This window comes from Camponotus vicinus, unplaced genomic scaffold, assembly GCF_025532165.1.
Source record: "Camponotus vicinus isolate PSW18456_S1 unplaced genomic scaffold, iyCamVici1.0 SCAF_13, whole genome shotgun sequence".
NCBI lineage: Eukaryota > Metazoa > Arthropoda > Insecta > Hymenoptera > Formicidae > Camponotus > Camponotus vicinus.
The window spans coordinates 13,989,413-14,011,395 of NW_028141949.1; the positions used below are offsets into that span (position 1 = coordinate 13,989,413).

Sequence of the window (21,983 nt, forward strand, 5' to 3'; positions counted from 1 at the left end):
CATGTGTGTATGTGTGTGTGTATTTTTATCTTTTCCTTGTAAAATACTTACACATGGACAGATATTTTATAAGGAAAAGAGATATATTGACACACACATATTTTATATCTAATTATATATATTTATTTATTTATATTTATATTTGATTATATATGGATTATTTTTTCGGAATATTTTCCATGTTATATTTTATTAAATTTATCAAAAGATTAATTTATTGATATAACTATGTTTATATTAAAAGAGTCATATTAAAAAATTAAACATTTATTACACTAACATATGTTAGGAGTTAAAATACAATATTAAATGCAATAAAATCGTATATATTTAGAAATTCTTTCATATAATATCGTGTAAAAAAAAGAATATTATATTAATATGATATTTAAGTAACTACTTACATTAGTGTGTCTTTCACTAATGATTCTAACGTTGAGATTACTAAAGTCATAACTCGGATTGTGAGTAACGAGTTTTAGCTATTGCTTTATTATTATTATTATTATTATTATTAAAAATTTAGCTATTGCTTATTATTTAAAAGTTATTAAAAATATTATTAAAAAGTGTATATATACACCTGCATATGGATGTTCGTATCATCAATGTAAGTAAAGCGGATTAAACTGAATAGAAAAGTCCTACCATGTTGCGATTTTCGTAATAATTAATAAGAAATTAATTAAACATGATCGATCCATTAGTGCGAATATTAACATATGGCTAAAAAAGACAGCTTACTGTCACGTAGTTGCTAAGATGCGAGGACCCACGCACAACTCGTATGTAGTTATTACTTGTTAAGCTCCTCTCAACAACGACTTCATCGTGTACTTTAGTAACCTTGTAACAATGGGCTGTCTTGTAGTAGAATGCTACAATGTCATGAAATCAAAATTTTCATTTTTGGCCTGTTTTTTGGCCTCTAACATTTTTGACAAATTATGATTATAATATAATAACAAATTTAGACAACAGATTTGTGTTCAGCAAGCAAAAATATATCAAAAATAACTATTCATAATGTATTATGAAAATGGTATTAAACAGTGTAATTATATAAAAATTATATAAAAATAACATATGGTACATGTCACAAATTATTGTCAAAAAAATTACAATTTTAATACAGGAGTTGTCATTCTGGATTAAGTCGGCAAGTGGACGACAAAAACTCACAATAGGCTTTATTACCATTAGCAGTAGAAATCGAGAAAGATCTGCATTTCTCAATTATTTGAATGAAATAGATTCTTGCATTTAAAAACTTTTAATATTTGGTTGAATAGTTTCATTGCATATTGATATGCTTATTATATACCTTTTCGCATTTAAAAATTTCTGTTAGAATGGATATAAAGTCTATAAAGCGTAGTTAGTAATATAAAATCGAAAATATAGTATAATTGTTTCTATCAGTTTAATTTTTGACAATTTAATTAGTTTAATTTCAAACAATTTATGGCCGTTTCTACTAATGTCGCTTAACTTTAATCTTAGCTTAACTCTAACATTCTTTGTCTTTTTCTAAAGAAACAATCAGAAGGAGACGAAAAGCGAGTTAAGCTAAGATTAAAGTTAAACGACGTTAGTAGAAACAGGTATTAGAACATTAAACTAATTGAAGTCGACAGGATGAACGGGTTACTGAAATTATTCATTTGCTGCCTATTTTTAAAACATAAAGTAGAAGTTTAATTTTCATATAATACACAGATAGCACTTATATTTATACACAGATATATAATACAGATACATTCCATATATTTATATACAGATAGCACATATTTGATTTAGAAATGTTTTAAAATTTTAATTTAAGAAATATCTTTTTCTAAGAAAAATAAAATTTGCAAAAATAAAAAAAAAATTGTCCACATACATATATAAATTTATATATAACTATTGTATATAGACCATTTTTTATCATTAATTTTAAATTAAAAATAATTTTTTTAATCATAAAAATATAAAAATGTTTCTTAAATTATGCTTTCAAGCAAGGTATGGTTTTTGTTGAGATGTTTCTTATTGGTGTTTAACGTTTATAATATTAGGTACGTTTATGCAACCAACATATGCTACCTAATTATATTTCATGTCTTATAAATTAAATTATTTTTGTAATTTATTTTATTATTTATTTAATTATTAAATTAAGCTGAAGACTCAAGGTAGAGTTTGGAAACGGAATGTTGAATTTCTGATTGGTGCAACTATTTTGCAGTAAAATATATTAACATTTAAATGAATTTAATGTCTTTGAATATTAAATTAGATATCAATTTATATGTTATTATTCTATTGTATTTAAACGGCTAGGAATTGCAGATCTTAATCAATTTCTATCGCCAATCTGACATTAAGTTGCGTTAGTAGATCTTACTTAGTTTTTATCGTTAATCTACTGTCAAATTCTGTGAGTAAGTTTTGTCGACAGATCACAAGCCTAACTTTAGATCAATTTGCTAGCAACTTCTGAATGAATTTGTTAGGAATTTGCTAGCATATTAACAATTGATAATATATATATCGAAGTTAAGATAATTGGCGGAGGACACACAAGGTAAATATGTACTAATATTTACTCCCGATACCCATACAGCACAAAATATTGCAGCAATATTATTAATATTGCAATATTGCTGCAATTTTCTATGCTGCATGGATAATAATGTTTCTTCTTATCTTTATCTTCTTATTTTTGTTATAATTTTCTCATCTTCATATAGCTTAAAAAATTTCATGGCAATATAAAGCCGTAGTAAATTCATATTTCAAGAGAATTCATGGATCCATTTGATCTTTATTCGACCGTGACTGATTTCGCCAAGTTTCTTGGACAGTCGACGTTACAACCACGCAAAACCGCAATATGGAATGACAATAATTGCATGGGAATAACAGTGAGAATTCCTTGCAAACAATCGACTGTTTTGGGTATCTCGAGAGCCCTATCGGCAAAAGCTTTCGTTTCCTCATCTCCTTCCTCGCAAATAACGATCGGTTTGCCATCTCGCGCGGTAACTTGTTGCAGTGCGTTCATGCATTTCTGTAAAATAAATCCATATTAATCAGACGATAATAAAAAATGACATGAATATATTTATATCTCTTTGAAATTCATCTTGCATGTAATAATCCAAAATTAAATTAACAGATGTTTTAGATAGATTAATATTTTAATTTTTAAAATTACTTGAAATTTAAAGAATCGAAATTTTTATATAAATTCAATCAAGAACTTTATAAATTAAATAAAACTCTTTGTATGACCGATATTCTACATTTCTAAAAATTTTTATAATATAAAAAAAGAGAAAGTTAAGAGTAATTAAAGAGTATTCGTAAATCTTACGTTTTTTATATAATATTATTAAACTGATTCTATTAAATACTCTAAATCTCAAGAAATTCAATTAAGCATATTTATTAAAAAGTTTTAAATTCATTCATCGATCTCTTAGAAATAAGAAAGAGTTGGGACAATTTTAATCAAAATAGATAGCTTGAAAGAGTTCTATATATAGAACTCTTTTTTTAGATTACTTAGTCTCGTTTGTACGAAAGATTATGAACGGAAGAAAGAGAAAAAGAGAGTGTTTATATAAAAAAGTAAAAACATTTCTACAATAAAATATCTGGAAAAATGTTTAACGTAAAAATTTTGAATAGAAAATTTATTATTCATGTTACTGGAAATAGACATGTATAAATAGAGCTTGAATATATTTTACATAAATATGTGTGCATATAAGTTGCCAAAAAGTATTTTAAATAAGATAGAAATAAGTAACAATAACTAATTTTTTAAAATATAAATTTTTACTGTTTATATGTCTATTTCTATATTTATTTTTTCCTACATAATTATTAAACTCAATTCTCTGTGTTATATTCTTTTCACCGTGATACAAAGTTTATGTTAGATATAAATAATTATAAATAATAATAAATAATCATGTCAGAATGCAATTTCAATAGACATTGAAATGATTTTCGATTAATATATATGCATGTTTTTATTTCCTATAAATTTTCTAAAAAATATAATCTATCTATCTTCAAATTATATATTTTATATACAAATTTAAAAAAATATATATAATAAAAATTCTCTGTATATTGCAAATAAAAACAAAACGAAGAAATATTAACGAACGAAATTATAATTATTGAAACTAATAATATTTGTAGTGAATATAAATGAATATTTTAATGATAAAGATAAAGAAATAAAAAAAGTATACGAAAATTTTTTTGCATGGTGTAATTCTCGCTCAATTCATACTTTAAGTGATAAGTCGTCTAGCTTTGTGAATGTTTTTTCTAAAATAATGTATCATGAAAGAACTAAGAAAGCTAAAACGTCTAAGAAAAAGTCTGATAAATATATTTTTATAACATGATTGATTATTAAACATAATTATTTAATAGACTTACCATGTATACCGGGTCTCTCATCACGATCATAATTACCGGCATGGAATCATCAACAAGAGCTAATGGACCATGTTTTAATTCACCAGCCATAATTCCTTCGCTGTGCATATATGTCAATTCCTTCACTTTCTGCAAGTATAAAAGTATTATTCGTAGTAACATCAATTGCAAGGAAACATATTTTTGCTTCTTATTGTGAACTTACAAGTGCGCCCTCCATACATGTAGCAAAATTATATCCACGACCCATAATCAGTAGAGATTTATGTTGGAACAAGGACTTCGCCAGTTCTTTTACTTTATCGTCAAGCTTTAATACTTCACGAATGAGGTTATCGAGATTTTTTAAGCCTTCAATAATCTGAAAAAAATATGTGTATGATTAAATCAGATTCTAATTTAGCAAAGATAAATATTAAACACAAATGAACGTACCTGTAGGCGTCTTGCACGAAGAGAGATTCTGTCTTCACTCATCACTAGTGCAAACATCACGAGAGAAATAAATTGTGAAGTATAAGCCTTAGTACTTGCCACACCAATCTCGGGACCGGCGTTTATATGCACGCCACAATGGGACTCACGACAAATGCTACTACCGACCGTATTAGTAATACCCACAATAAGAGCCCCGCGACTTTTACAATAACGCAATGCCATTAATGTGTCAGCTGTCTCCCCTATCATTCATAAAAAGAAATAAAATAACTTATTATTAATTATAATTTCTAATTTTATCTACTTATTATCGTTGATTTATTATTATCTTACCCGATTGAGAAATAAAAAAACAAACGTCGTCTCTAAAAACTGGAGTATTACGATCCAAAAAATCGGACGCAAGTTCGACCATCACCGGCAATTCTGTCAATTCTTCGAGAAGCTGTCGCGTAGCTATAGCAGAATGGTAGCTTGTACCACAGCCAATCAACATAAGACGTCTGCATCTTTTAATCTCGGGGATATAATCCTAAAAAGATTAAAAGTATTACTATTCTTTTCTTAATAAGAATAAAACTAAATGTATAAAAATATTTTTTCTCGCAAAAATTACTTTAATTCCACCCAAAGTGACAGAATTATCTTGAAAATTCAAACGTCCTCTCATGGTATTCACAACTGACTCCGATTGCTCGAAGATTTCTTTTTGCATGAAGTAATCATAATTGCCCTTCATGATCTGCTGAATCTCCATCTTTAATGTCGTTATTTCACGAGCATGTGGATCGTCCATGCAACGACGAAGACGATGAATGCTCAATGCGCCTTCTCTAACAGCCGCTACATCATCGTCCTGATTGATAAAAAGTATATCAGAACCTGATATTGGGTAAAACTGGGATAATATATAATTAAACATTAATTCTCGCACTTCCAAGAATATCACACGATTTGTGTGCTCGATTATAGCACTCGCATCAGAAGCGAAAAAATATTCAACTTCCTTGTCCTCAAGAGGTTGAAATTCGGACGTGCTCTCGCTACGTGGTATGATCGGAAGTTCTGGGTTTCTGCCATGTGGACGGTGATCTGCACAAAAGTGAAAATTTTAGCAATGTATTCTGTTTTGCGGAAATATATAAAAGTCTTGTTTTTTAAAAAAATATCCTTTTAATTACAATTTTAAGCAAAATTGTAAAACAGAATAAAATATTGTATATTCTAGTACAAAGTTTTTATTTTATTCCATACATTTCTTAAAGTAATAAGAGTGTATGACAAATACATTATATTAATAAGAATTGCTTGTAATACAATATTATAAAAATATAATATTTATATATATATAGAAAAAAATGTCTTAGGAATAAATAGTCAAGTTTTAGAAACATACTATCTTTACTGTGATGATGAAAAAGATCCATATAATTGTAAAAATGTTTCTTTTTCAATTTACAAACATGTTTTATGAACGACAGACTTTGACAACATTACATCTGTCAAAAGAGCTCGAAGTAAACAAAAAAATATATATATATATATTAATTTGATTTTTTAAGTTATAAATCTTTTTTGTTTATATATGTTCTTACAATTTATTACCTACTTTTAGAACATTACAAAATTCACATTACTATAGCATTGTAGTAGGATACTCTTTCATTTTTACACTATGTTAGTGATAACAAAAAATTAGCTAAAATATTTAAGATAATTAATAAAATAATTAATTATTATATTGAACCTCTCAAGAGTAAACCGCGAAAAGATACATTACATCCCTTTCATGCATTAAGCTACTTCCATGTATTAAGCCACTCCCGGCTAATATGAGGGATAACGGTCTAACTGCGCAACAATGCACAGCTGTGGGCGCAATACTCTCTCCTGGCGACATAAAAAGTTCATGTTCATGCAAGTCTTGTGAGTAATTGTCGTGTAAAATGATAAATTTTATGACTCTGGATATACATATAACAGAAGTGAAGGTAGCCTTGTTATAGTATACCAGAGCTCCGTTCTATTTTTTGAGAGATTTTAATATAATTAAAATTTTTTTCTGATTATTCTTTATTACATAGACAAGTTAAATAAAATTAAATTGCTATGTTTTTTCCTATTTTCTTCTAAATCCCACACCAAATTGGCTTAAATATAATATCGTCTAATGTAATAATATCATTAGAAAGAGATAATAGCGATTATTATTAAAAAAATTCAGATTTTTATATCTTATAATACCTAGAAATAACGATACCCAAATGTTAATGTCCAGCTCGCTGTAAAATAATATCACCGTAATAAGAAAATTAATATAAATAATACCATAATGTAATACCAATGATCAAGATGCACAATCAATAAGACTATTAATAGAATATATATTTTTATAAATAAATTTTAATAGATATTACATGATTTCTTACACGGATGATATTTTCAATATGGATAGGTGAAAAGTGTGTGTAAAGGAATAATTTATGTTATTAAATTATATGTGACAGAGAATATATATGATTATACATGTAAAAAGACGATTATGATGCACATATTTGAAGCATGATATGATTGCCCATAATCCATTCTTAGCTTTATAAATCGTATAAAGGTCGGCAAGACATCCAGGCGCTTATCCAAGTTAGAAATGAATGATTATTATTTCTCATAAGTAAATCATAATTCATTCATAATATAACACAAGCAAGGAAGCTTAAACTTAACATGAAATATTACCTTTAGACGGTGCTTCACCTTCTGCACAGAATGGGACGCGGGAGGAGAAAAACGAGAAAGAAAACAAAAACAATTAGCGCACAAATAATGCCGCAATACTAACAGCGTAACAAAATCAATATAAATTCAATATAATAAGTAAATATTGTATGGCATAAAGAACGAGCATTAAGCACACGATGAGTATTAAAACGATATAATAAAAGTTTGAAAAAAGATATTATTTTCTTCTTAAAGCCTCTTAATTTTTTAAATATTTTTTTTATTTTCCAAAATATTTACCAATTAATAACCATTAAATTACCAATTAATAACCATTAAATTACCAATTAATAACCACTTAATTTATCAACTTTTTAAGCATATCTTTTTACAAACTTCAAAATTCAAATATCATCACAAAAACACATATACTATGTCATGTAAAAGCTGCAAATACATAAAGCCAAGTAAATACAAAAAAACAATACATATATCATTTTCTTGTTTTTATTGTTTTACAAAAGCTAATACTTTTGCACTAGTACTTAATAATATTTCGAACTTTTACTATAACGATTAAGTAGTATTTATCTCTGTTGTAAGAGTCCTGTATTTTTTAACATACTTTATCATAATTATTAAAATTTATTTATTATATCTGCATATATTTATTCATTATATCTGTCTATTAATATTTTTATTTATGTTTTAAAAAAATTGTTTGATAAATATTCATAAAAAGAGACACCTTCCCTGATGGAAATATTATGTTGAAATTAGAATTATTGTAAATGAAAATTACTGAATATTTATTGAATCTATTTCAATATGAATCAGAATTTTCACATTAGAATATAATTAAATACTATGAATTTTAAAGAAAATTAAAGGGAGTAAATATTTTTTTGAAAATTAATGATGATAAAAATGCAGGGTTAAATAAAAGGTTACACATCACCGATTTTATTGTCGCTTGAATATGTTATAGAAGAAATTGAGTAATTCCCTAAAATCTTGAGCAATTTGCCGCAAAAATAAGTGGGGGATGCCATTGATTTAGAAGATATAACAAGTTAAACTTTGACAAATAATTCTTTTCTTAGGCATTACATAACTAATATTAAAAACATTGTACGTATATGAGATTTGTTTACACCCGTCCCTCGAATTACGGATTATCCATTCCACGCGTTTTTTTTATGTGAAAAAAACCGCAAAAATGATAAGAGCAGCAAGTAAGAGCCAACACAAAAAATTAAGCGCATATTTAAGTGTTTATAATTTATATTAAAATTGTATAATACCAAATCAATAGTTAACATAAAGCGTATGTTTCATCTTATTTTTAAACTATCTTCCACGCAAAAAAAACTGAACGAAAAGTATAAAATTATAACGTAAAGTGATCAAAAAAGAAAATAAAAAGTATAGCATATATATAGCATATTTGCACACACATATGCACACGTATTAAGCAATAACCACATCAACGAGTAGCATTTCGATTTACATACCACATAGAGATACCGTACTCTTTTTTTCATGCTCTCATTATAGTGAGAGATCCAGTGGCGAAGATAATAATCAAGATAAATTCATATAGTAGTGTATGTACCTTTGTTTGTGCAGTGAAGATCATCTGATGGCGTAAAAGTAGTAGAACATAACCGCAAGGTGTTCATGCAAAAGAAATACTTATATAGTTATCCACATTAAATTCGCACGGAAAGAATGTAGCACTAGAGTTATCACATTCTAAAAAAAGAGGCAATAAGAGTATAAATTAATAATCATGCAACTCTATTCAAACTTTCTAGCAATTAAGATACAAAAAAATAAAAGTATGGAACAAAATTGCAAGCAAAAAATATTAATTATAAACAGAATTTTAGATTTATATCTATTATTATATTTAGCACTATTTAATAATATAAAATACAATTCGATAAGAGAGAGAGAGAACTATTTTTTTAGTTTCGTAAAATATTTTTACTTGAATAAACACATGATTCGCAAAATTTCAATACGAATATCAGCAGATACCTTTCTGATAAAAATATCAGATAATATTTTAAGAATTTCAATGATCGCATCCAATATAATACTTATAATCTATTTCAGTATACATGATTAAAATGCTAGATGACATAACAATATAAATAATAAAGCAGAATATTATTTAATTACATGAGCACTAATTTCTTTCCATATCGAATAATTAACAGTTCGGGATTAATAGGAAAAGCACATGCTTAGTTAGTCGTATCAGCCGCCTTTATCTCGAATGTATAATCGCGTGAGACATGGGATCGATATTAAAGTTAAATTGATTAGATAAGGGAAATCTTAAGGCATTACCACTTCCGCACAATTAATTATTACACAAGATGTATACTTAATGTTCCTCATTTCTAAAGATGCTTGACCTTTTTATACTGATATGGCCGATGTTGAAGCATCGACAGACTAAATTAGATACTTGACGTTTAGCATCGACCAAGGATTATTTTTTGATCTCTTCATGATGCCCACCATACTATAGTATAAATCAAAATTGGATTCGTGATGTTTTAAACTTACCTTTCCCATAAAGAATAGGCACATGATCTGTAGCCAATCTCGTTTTCGTTTTGATACCAACAAGAAGCGGTGATCCTCGTCTCGTAGCTACGCATTCATCCGGAAAATATTTGCTCTTGAAGCAAAGAGCAAAAGCTCCTTCCTAAAATATTTTTTCAATTATTATCTCTCTTTCTTATCTTTCATAAATTTATGAAAAAATAATAGAACGTTTTTTTTTTATTTTAATTTAATTTACTTTATCTTTTTATAAAAGAAATTTTTCTTTTTTATCTCTTCTTTATAATTCTTACCAATTGTTGGACAACTTGCTCAACGAGTTCACGAAATGAGTACGTGGGATGCTGTACCCAGAGATGATGGATCAATTTGGCAATAACCTCAGTATCAGTATCACTTTCAAACACGTATCCTCTCTGTTGTAGCAGAGTTTTGACTTCCTTATAATTTGTCACAATACCTGTATTCACAAAATAATTATATATTATAAAAAGAAATCGAGTAACATCGATTTAATCTTATCTACGGTTTTTAAATCACATTAAAGACTTGATTTTTTAAATTGAAACTTGTTCTTTTTATGTGTTACATCCTGTTGACTTCACGATTCCTTCCTTTTAAAGTTGCGGCAACAATTATTCGATTGGTGATAAAGAAAAATCATTCGATAAATAGAGCCTACGATACATATAATTTCCTTAATATTTTATTACTTGTTTACAATCACATCCTCCAAGTAAATAAAAGCAATAATATGAAGAAATAATATCATAGCAGATATCTCCTACAGTTATATCTTTCGGCAGAAGAATAAGAAAATATCGATGACAAAACTAATTAATGAAACAGTAAACAATTACAGCATTTAATTGTAGCAATATTAAGTAAAAGAAATCAAGGAAAATAGAAATTGACATTTTTCAGGAGATTAACTGAGTCGTAAATTAACTAGAATCACGTTCAAAAAACGTTTCGTTGGAAAAAATAACTTACTGCGTAATCACAATTCAGAGGATTTTCAGCTGATATCAGACTTACTATCAACGACTACTAATCAACGATCATTAGAACTACAAAAAATGGAAGGAACATCCCAATAAATAAACACACTTGAATTCTAATGTAAGATTCTTACAAATCTAATTCTAAAATTTTAAAACATTCGCATCTCTAAAATTTTAAAATACATCCTCGAAAAGGGATATAATTCGAATTATACACAACAAAATCGACTTTGAAATTATAGTTGTTACAACATCCCTTATCCTTCGCCTGGTCTAAATGTAACACATGAAATTGTCAGTCAAAATAAATAATATTTGTAGTTTATAGATATTTTCTCTAAGATTTATAAGTAAATTTCGATTTATTTAGATGAAACAAAAATCATAATCAACTCTTAATTTTAAGAAACATTTTTAGCTCTTTCCAATAAAGATATAATTTTAAGAAAATGTAGATTTATATCTTTGAGAATTTTTATCATAGATTGCATAATTTTAAATAAAATATTCTGTTCTATTTTGCAATTTTGCTCCATAAGATTCTTTTATTTGTTGCAATATTTCATTTAGAAAAAAAATTTTATATTGTAGAAATTACCATTATGAACAACGACAAAAGTATGTTCATTATCGGAGCGTTGAGGATGAGCATTCACCTCCGATGGCACACCATGAGTCGCCCATCGAGTGTGAGCGATACCAACGTGACACTGAATTTGGGATTCGAAATCAAGATTGGTACCTGCGAAGAAACATAATAAAAGATTTTATATTGGATATGTATTTTTTTCAATGACGATAGCAAAAACGAATAATTTCACAGTTTACAGCCAACACTTACGGCAAAATATCTCTTCCTCGAGAGCCTTAACTTTTCCTTGTTTCTTGATAATCGACATGTCCTTACCATCCGCACTATCGACAGCGACGCCTGAAAACGAAAGAACACTTCGTGAAAAATATTTTTACGACCAATATATCGTAACTTTATTTATTTATTTGTGCGAGAACACGAAATAGCTTTTCCTTTTTCTTTCAGAAACAAGTTTGCTAATCAGAACGAGGTTTGGAAAAAAACAATATATACTCGAATCGAATATAGTCTAATACTACTTCTTTATTTTACAGTAGATATATTCAAAATGCAGTAGATATATTCAAAGCAATTTTAAACGACATATAAGTCATTTAGATAGTAGTAGAATTATTCAGAACAATTTCATTTTAAATGACTTATACGTCATTTAAAATTGCTTTTCGTACTCGAAGTACTTTCTTATGTATATTTCTGAGAATGAAACATAGCAAGAGCATTATACTCTTTTCATAAAATTTAAAGTAAAAAAAAGATCATAAACAATATTATTTTTCAAATATGATTACCTTTAAATATTTTTTAAACTTTATAATTTATATCAATATTTATCCTCTAGTATAAATAAGATAAATTGTATCAAAATACTTTTCCTACTTCGAAACGTTTTATATTTTCCTTCGTTCTTTTCTACAAATATGCGTATGTAATTTTATGCAGGAAAAAATTTTTGCAACTAAGATGTCATCTTACCTGCAGAGTCATATCCGCGATATTCTAATCTTTTCAAGCCAACAACCAGCAACTCCAAGATTTCCTTCCTGCTCTTTGGCGTCAAATAATTCAAATAAGCAAAAATCCCTGAAGATTCAAAGGTATATAATTTAATTATTACTCGAATTGTCGATATATATAATAAAAATACATTTCAATTATCGTTGAGATATCATTGATAGTGAAAGATATTACAATCCTTTTCCTAATAACGCTATAAATCATTTAAATAACAGTATGTATGTACGTATGTATGTGTATAAAATTTCATATTATTGAATGCGCATGATGCAAACAAAATCTTGGCAGTGATATTAATATAATATATTATAAAGTACATTAAACTTATACTTGTGTACTTTTACTGCTTTACATGCAAATCATTCAGAAAAACATACTAAAACATTCACGCCATTAAATGAAAACAGATCATCTGTTAATTTTACTGAACTTTATATTCGTTTTTGAAGATTGCATTCGTGATGGAACACAAAAAAATACGAAATTCGATTTATTTAGAGGCTCAAAAAAGAGAAATCATAACAAAATTTTTTATTTTATTTTCATCAACATGCTAATTTATCAAATAAGATACGTAGACGTAAAAGTATAAATTATATATCAAGAATACGCAAGATGCAAAAAGTTACAATTTTATATTTAAAAATAAATTATATATTCATATAAAATATATAACATCATTCGATTAATTTAAAGAATGACGTCCACTTTAGCCTAAATTTTCGCTCTCGAATTTCGAGGCAAGCGAGGTATCGTGAAAGTTTGAAAGCATATTAACCTGCGCAAGTTATAAATGCAACTTTTGTACTGTTCCAGAGAATTTCCAAAAAGCTCACCATCGATAGATGGCAACCTATCAAAATTAGTTGTAAACTATTTAATCATGATAAAGCTTCACAGTTATTGATTAATCTAAAACCATTTTCTGTATATATGTGCTACTTTGTGTTATTTGAATTATATATATTGATTGTTGATATGATCGATTATGATAGCAGTGATGATGTTGGTGGGGAAAAATGATTGTCAATGAGAATTAAATTATATTAAGTTAGATTAGGAAGATTACCCCTCCCCGATAGTGCACCATCTTGTCATAATAGCCTTCAAGCAGTCGCTAAGAGCGCACTTAGAGGAAGGAAAACTTTGATAAATAATCCGGGCTGGGCAGCCCGTGAGCTTCTGGAGGGTCTAAAGAACTACGCTTTAAAGGAAGGAAAACCTTGAGAGAAAACCAATTTTGGTGCAACATGAAAGGCACACGTGATCGATATTAATGTAATTAATATCAATATCAACGTGGTTAATTGGGACCGTGATCAATATTATAACGTGGTCAAACGAGTGTCACTCGCAAGAAGGTCGTTTAAAGCTTTCTAGATTCCTGCTGAGCCTCTCCTTCTTTTGTGGTAAAAGGAAGGAATCGAGTACATCGGAATGGGCAGTAATGCTCAACCGATTCGGGGCTTGATAATATGTGCAAACGGTGTCCAGGATCCAAATAAAGTGGCCGAAAACAAACTGCAAAAGAGGGATTTTTAGTGGGTATACTCGGCATTGCATCCATCGCTGGGAAGTCCCACATTCCCCACCGGACCGGGAGTGCATAATGAATTTTCTCTCTTCTTGCAAAAAAAAATAGCTAGGACGATTAGGTATGTGGCGATGATGATGAATGTAATGTAGTGGATATAATCTGATCACAAAATGAACTAGATTTTTGATAATCACAATAATACAATTCAAAATAGAATCAAATGGAATGGCGATTCCAACAAGCAATTTGTGTTTCTATTAGCAATCGATACGTGTAGAAATGAGAAAGTTCCCTGCAGCATTTAGATTAGGTTACCTATAGCTTATCTATATGAAAAATATAATTATTCGATTAATTTATATTTATTTTTTTATGGATGTCACAATATATATAGGATTATGTCCAGGATTTATTCTACAAGTTAATTTACAAGTTTATTTTTACTTATAAACGAATATTAAAGAAGTAATTTAGTTACAAACAAATTCTGGGCAGATCAATAAAAATGCTTCTAGAAAATAAATGGATTTCTATTGCCAAGTTTATTTTTACTTATAAACGAATATTAAAGAAGTAATTTAGTTTACAAACAAATTCTGGGCAGATCAATAAAAATGTTTCTAGAAAATAAGTGGATTTCTATTGTCAAGAGTTATCTTGCATTTAAGAGTAGATTCTATTTATAAGATTTGATTAATTTAAATTTATATTTTCTCTCTCTACAGTTGCATAATATAATTATTTTAGAATAATGTATAAATTTTTGTTGTTTCTGAGAAACAACAATCTATTCCATAAAATTTAAATAAATTTTCCGCGCAGATACATATACACAACACATATATATAGATTTAAATAACTAAATTATATTATAATATAATATTGATTTTTAATAAATATTATATTATATTGATTTTACGATGATTTTTAATAAATAAGCTCAGATTTTTTACATATGTAATACAAGTACACTATAGTTAAAAAAATTTTTTTAAATGCTTAATCGAAACTTCCCTTATATTAAATTTCAATAAAAATTTTGTAATAAAAATTAACACAATTATATTGTAAAACTTCTTCTATTTTTGACATTATAAACAGAACTATTAGCTTGCAACTGCGAATGAAGTGTAATATCCGAACATATTTTTTGCACGATCTATTATTCTCATTGCATTGTAGATGACTGTCCCACTTTTAGTCTCACAATCAGTTGATTTCACTCTGAAAGTCTACCACTTAATTCTCTTTCTCTTTCCTTTTTTCCTTCTCTTTCCTTTTTCTTTTCTTTTTATTTTGTTCTTATGTTCCTTATTTTTTCCTTAAGCGAATACAGTTTTACCAATTATGGTACACAGCAATCACACACAATATTGCCTTATTTCTTTTTTATCATGTATTTATTTATTAAAAAATTGTTTTTAATTCAGAAGTAGAGAATTATCGAATATTTTGATATAAAACATCTATATCATCAACAATGAAAATAGTGACTTCATTAAGCACGCATCTAAGACTTGAGTTTGGCAAAAAACTTCCAAAATTAAATTGCACATAAAGTTTTAATATCGCAGAGCTTCTCCAACTCAAATTACATTTAGAGACTTTGGAGTATTGAAATTAAACTATACCAATGAAAATATAGATATGAAAATATAGATTTTCTTACATGAAATATTTTTTTATTTGAAATGTATATACTTATACTACGAATACACAAGGAAATATTGATGAATTATAATATGAAAATGCGAGTAAATATTAATACTGTTATTTTTGAGTAATATTCCAAAGAACAATAAAACGTTTTAACGTTTAAAGCTTAAAAATTATAAATAATTTATTAAATTATAAATAATTTAAAAAATTTTAATAATGAATATAATCCTATTTGCATTACACAATATTTATCTATGTTGAAGAATAACACTTTAAAAGAACATTTTCTATAAAACTCAATAACAAAAAAAATATCTGCATGATTCATAAGTCCCATTATTTAAATATAAAATTTAATAAAAGTTGTTGATAACTGTTAGGTTTTTAAACTTAAAATACAATAAATCAGAGATAAATTGTTGATAATTGTTGGGTTTTTAAACTTAAAATACAAATCAGAAATAAATTATTTAAAAAAAATTGTAAATTAATTAGAAATTTACAAAGTACGATACAAGAAGGAACAATATATTGACAAAGAAATGGTTTTTAAATTTTTTAATAACGACATGTATTCAAATTTTAAATTTTAAACTACAAATAAAAAATTTTAAATATATAATATAATGTATAATTTTATTTAAATTATAGAATAATTATCTGAATTTATTTTTCTTTTTGCTAAAATCACAATTACAGAGTTATCAAAGAGTTATTCCATTTATATGTGCTTTATCTTGTATAAATAACTATAAAATATATATTAAATTTTATAAATTCTCATAGCTGCAGGCAAAGTAATTTATCGCATAAAAATCAGAATGTAAACGAGTTAATTATCTTTAAATATTTAAACAAATTCAATGAGTAAATTTGCATTTATAAATACAGTAAATAAAGTATCAGAGAATATAATAATGTAAAATTACATAAAATTTGTGACATGAAAATATTGAACACACATACACATTGCCTCTTTTTTTCTCTCTCTCTCTCTCTTCCTCTTTATCTCTCTCTTTCAAGGAATATTATGTATTATAATATGTTATCAATATCGATATACATTCAATAATGATCTGAATATTCAAATACTTCGAAAATATTTAAAACTCGAATATCTGAAAATTGAATTTGAATCTGAATTAGTTAAATCTCGCGCGACAAACGAAATGATAGGATTGATCGAAAAGAAAGAAATCGTGTCTAAAGGTGAACATTTCTGCTAAATGTCATATGCTAACTATCTTATGTTTCTGCATTCTCCCAGGTTTGCCCACCACGAAAAGACTTTCACTTGACCGAACCGATCGTCGTCGACATTTCCTTATATCAAACCAGAAACCTTCTCACCAACAAATATACTAATAAGTAGTTGTAATACAAGAGCACACTTACAAGTCCACTTTTTAATATCTCTTCTATAGAGATTAAATGGGTAATTGAATTGGATGTTTCGTTCGAAGATTTACAGAATTTAAATTTAAGTCTAAACTATCTGCAAACATATTGCAGATATTTATTTAAGATAAAGTTGTTTAAACAAATACAATAAGAGATCAACGTTTTATATTCTAAGTATATAGGAACATATAAATATATGTGTTATCGTGATAAAAAGAGAAATTACCAATTATAAACTTTTATACATATTTTATATATATTAAAAGAATATTTCTTAAGAAAGTAAGAGAAACAAATTAATTTCGCAATGTTATTACATAAGACATTTCGAGATTCTGGAAACTGGAATTATTAATAATAATTCTGATAAACATATAATTTTTTTAAACAATATATAAACAATAATATTTTCTTTATCTAAATATTCCTTGCAGAACTGATAACTAATAACAGAATATATTTAATGATATTCAAATTAATAATAATGTGTGTACATATGTATATAAACACACATACATGTATGTATGTATGTAAATATATCAATAATATGTTTTATATTCTGTTTAAATAAATTCGAATGTTCATTCAATTAAGGAATTATCATTACTTCATTTTTGATCCACCTTGAAATAATGTTGACAAATAATAATCAATATTGCTCATTACATTAACCATAAGCAAATATATGTGTCATAAATTAGGGAAATATATCACTGACATTATCAACTGCATCTCATGTTGAGTATTAACATGGTAAACTAATTTAAAAGAGATAAGATAAATTATTCAATATTTATATTATACAAAAATTTTGTTATTTTGTTATGAAGATCGAAATATAATTATTAATAGAATTATTCAGCACAAAATCTATATGTATCAATAATATAATAATATCAATCATATATAATAATATAATATAATAATATCAATATAATAATATAATAATTTGTTTCTCTTACTTTCTAATATAATAATAATATCTTTCTGCATTATTTTTGAATTATCAGTAATTAAGACTTCTATATGTTTATTACAATCAAGTTAACTTATGATCAAAAATAGAGAAATAATTCATATAAATTTTTTGCTTACGAAATGCATCGAAATAAATGGGTTTTTTTTAATGAGACCATTCGTGTTTGTTAATATATGAGTTAATAAACAAACCGTAATTTTTCTTTTTGATTTATAAATTAATAAATAGCTGTAAATATTGATCAATCATTTTAAGATCTATTTTTGAAAATGTAAGACTTTTGAAAATATACGAATGAATTATACATGAATTTATTAATATAGTATAATAAAAAAGTAAATGTTTGGTGTATTTTATTAATCTATATTATCGAATATGAATGTAACATTCAAAAAAACTTATTGTTGCAATGTATTTCGCAAGAAACTCATATGATTTCTCGCTTCTAATATTATTTCCATCAATATGAATTCAATAAAAAATCCAAAATCTTAAAAGAAATTTAGAGAAGGAAGAATTTCAGAAAAGGAAAAAAAAGAAATTGTATTAAGAAACATTTTTCTTTCTTCATTGATCTTTATAATGAATTACAAAACATTATAGAAAATTTAATATAAGCTTTCTAAAATGTATAATTCTATGTTCCAAATATTAATAATTTTTCATTAATTTATTAACAGTATTTGTCAATGAGTCTAAAATTAAAACGTATCGTTATGTGCTTTATGATAAATGGTCACTCGATATGTGCTATTCCCGTTCATATCATGCCCTTGATATATTAAATGTTATCACTATATATCTTTCCTACGTTTTATCCTTTCTACTCTGTCCTTTCAAAAGAGAATAATCATTTATCCGATTTATGCATATAAAATAATAGATAGAACCGGTAGTTGTAGTTGAAAGTGCATGAAAGTATTCTCTTGGAAATCCAGCAACTTTTAATTGAAAAATTTTTTTGTTAAACAAATTTCTTAGAATTTAAATAAAAATGGCAATTTCTAATGTGTGATTTTCTCTTTATATCAAAATTATTTTTTTGTTATAGATAATAGAATTTAAATATTTATGGAGGAAATATATTAGAAGATATCTTAGATTAAACAAAAGTTTACAGAGCAATAATTATTTTAATTTAGATTAAATGGACATATATTTCACGATTACAAATATATATATATTTCATATGAAAGTATAATAGAAAATATAATAACATATTGTAACATAATGATATTTAATCCTCTTCTAAAATTAAGTTTGGAATTTTTAAATTTATTCTTTATAATACAAGAAGTATTATGCTTAAGGAAATTTTTTAAGATTTTTATTTTATATAATTTTGTTCATTTCTATTTTTCTGCTTATTATGCCAATTGATAATATAATAATTATATATCGACATATATGCATTCAAATAACAATGCATTTTACACTAGTGTCATCACTAAAAAATTCATCGCAAATATACACACTATAGGTTTCCAAACATGATTAAATACAATGTGATAATTTTCGAGTGGCCAGATAGAATCTATGAGTAAGTAATGTCTATATAACGAATTGAATTCGCCATTTATTAACTGCGATGTCAAGCCGGTGGTGAAAGTCACGGCGGTGTTTACGCATGATATGTGCAAAAAATTCAATACTTACCACACATGTTATCAAGATTGTTTTATCTGCCACGAACACAAGAAAATACAAGAATCTAATGAATAAAAAGACGAACAGCAGTGAAAAATTAACAGAAGTAAGAGGCCCGTCACTCGTAGAGAAATGTCACTCGTTTAACATCTGGCGCGTGCTGCTCCGAAAGACAATCTGAACTGTGCGGCAGCGTGTTTGCGACTCTTATGACGTGTGAGCAGCAGTACTGTCAGTTCGTAGAACATGGGACGTGGAACCCCCACCGCCCATTTGACACAGAACATCACTACCACTAATGTAGTACGTATGGCAGCCGAAATTTGTGCAGCTTTGGACGAATACCGAGCATAAATTACCTAAATCGAGCCTTTATTTGAGAAGTAGAAGTAAAAGTATACGTAGAAAAGGACTTATTCTATTCCGTACTCCTCGCATTCTCTCTCGCTCGTGCGCATAACGCTTTCTCTCGTGCTATGCATAAACGAGAAAGAAGGAGCACAAAACAGAGGGCATCCTTTTCTACGTACACCTTGATCCCCACTCCTCAACATTTGGTCTAGGTGTACTCATGACATAGATAGAAAGGTATACCGTATCCTGTGAATTCGAAGTCGTCCACAAAATAGCCAATCAGAAATGGCCAAGAATGCTAGATTCAATGTGACTACAACAAATAATTATAATGGAAAAATTAATAAAAAAATTTTAATACAGAGATTAAAAGCAGTAAAAAATAAAAATTAAATAATAAAATTATTTATTATATAGAAAGATATTCGAATTTAGACTGTGGAGCTTGTATGTATTGTACATATTTTCGTATAAAGCCAGCGACACACGGTTGCTATTTTATTTGCTGGATTGCTTGCGCCAGTGATGGCAATTTTGCTGTCTGCTAGGCTGATGGAGATCGTGTCTCCGCTGGCGTCGGTGCTGCTGGTCACGTTGCTGACTGATCTGCTGGATTTCTGATAGAACAAGTGCTATTTTCTTGTATGATTCTGCGTTCGCTCATTGGGAGAGCCAATCAAACAGCTTTAGCTTTTAGATTAGGTTATGTAAAAAAGTTGTGTTATTTTCTCAGTGTTGTCAAATGGAGAAGAATATAATCATCACAAATAAAGGAAACGAAGAGGAAAACTGGTCTAAAGAAGCTATTTTGTGTTTAATAAAAGCTTATAAAGAAGAACCATGTTTATATGCGGTGAATGCGGCTCATTATTATAATAAATATCTTCGAAATAAAGCATTAAAAAAGGTGTGTGCCGCTGTCTCAGTTTTTAAGCCTGGAATTACAGAAAGCATGTGTGCCGCAAAGTTTCAAAATTTACGAAACCAATTTTACCAATTTAATGAAAATGCTAAAATGAAAGCGTCGATTAAAAAATCTGAAACTAGTACTGACGATGTAAGTATGAAAATCTAATCTCTTTTAACTCTAATATTTTGTATAATGTTTTCTATAATAATTTTATATAAATATGTATCATCATTATATTTTCATTTTCACAAAATTTTCTTTTAAAATTTTTACAGGTGTACGAACCGAATCTCTGGTACTTTGATCATTTGAAATATTTAGACACTTGTTTTATACCTTACCTTCTCGAGTATGAGAAAAAAAACCTTAAATTAAAAGTGCAAGAGTATGAATGTATATCTGCACTATTAATACTCTTAATATTCTTTGTACATATTATCTCTTTATCTCTTTATACATATTATTTTATTACCTCTGTATACATATAGATATTATGTTTACTTATATTTATTTTTATTATTTTTACTAAATATATTTTACTAATATTTTACTTATTAATTTTTTACTAATTATTTTACTAAATATTTTTATTATTATGTATTAAATGAGTATTATTATTATGTATATTATGTCATAGAAATAAATTTCTGCTTAGTGGGATATACAATGTCTATGGTATCGACCTTTCACAAATGTCAATA

General features: G+C 27.1%; 1 protein-coding gene and 1 long non-coding RNA gene across 10 annotated transcripts; one reads left to right on the forward strand and one right to left on the reverse strand.

Moving 5' to 3' along the window:
- Positions 1 to 310: 310 nt before the first annotated feature.
- Gfat2 (glucosamine-fructose-6-phosphate aminotransferase 2) lies at positions 311 to 20,503 on the reverse strand. Of its 8 annotated transcripts, none has more exons than XM_083085831.1 (15): positions 20,028 to 20,503; positions 12,754 to 12,861; positions 12,028 to 12,117; positions 11,785 to 11,928; positions 10,476 to 10,642; positions 10,183 to 10,324; positions 9,218 to 9,241; positions 6,688 to 6,774; positions 5,819 to 5,976; positions 5,501 to 5,740; positions 5,218 to 5,416; positions 4,882 to 5,126; positions 4,652 to 4,807; positions 4,447 to 4,575; positions 311 to 3,055 (listed from the first exon to the last, which is right to left on the reverse strand). In XM_083085831.1, exons 1-15 carry the CDS (start codon positions 20,032 to 20,034, stop codon positions 2,810 to 2,812), a joined length of 2,142 nt encoding a protein of 713 aa, XP_082941957.1. In that variant the 5' UTR covers positions 20,035 to 20,503; the 3' UTR covers positions 311 to 2,809. The 8 variants fall into 8 exon arrangements, with proteins under 8 accessions (XP_082941957.1, XP_082941951.1, XP_082941950.1 ...); XM_083085825.1 differs by lacking the exon at positions 6,688 to 6,774 and adding an exon at positions 7,621 to 7,638 and having other exon boundaries at positions 20,028 to 20,502; XM_083085824.1 differs by lacking the exon at positions 6,688 to 6,774 and adding an exon at positions 7,621 to 7,641 and having other exon boundaries at positions 20,028 to 20,502.
- On the forward strand, positions 20,032 to 21,942 carry LOC145963699 (uncharacterized). Of its 2 annotated transcripts, XR_014436233.1 has the most exons (5): positions 20,045 to 20,321; positions 20,582 to 20,681; positions 20,790 to 21,001; positions 21,106 to 21,429; positions 21,558 to 21,942. It is a non-coding gene; the product is annotated as an uncharacterized LOC145963699 (long non-coding RNA). The 2 variants fall into 2 exon arrangements; XR_014436232.1 differs by having other exon boundaries at positions 20,032 to 20,321; positions 20,582 to 21,001.
- The last annotated feature ends 41 nt before the right edge of the window (positions 21,943 to 21,983 follow it).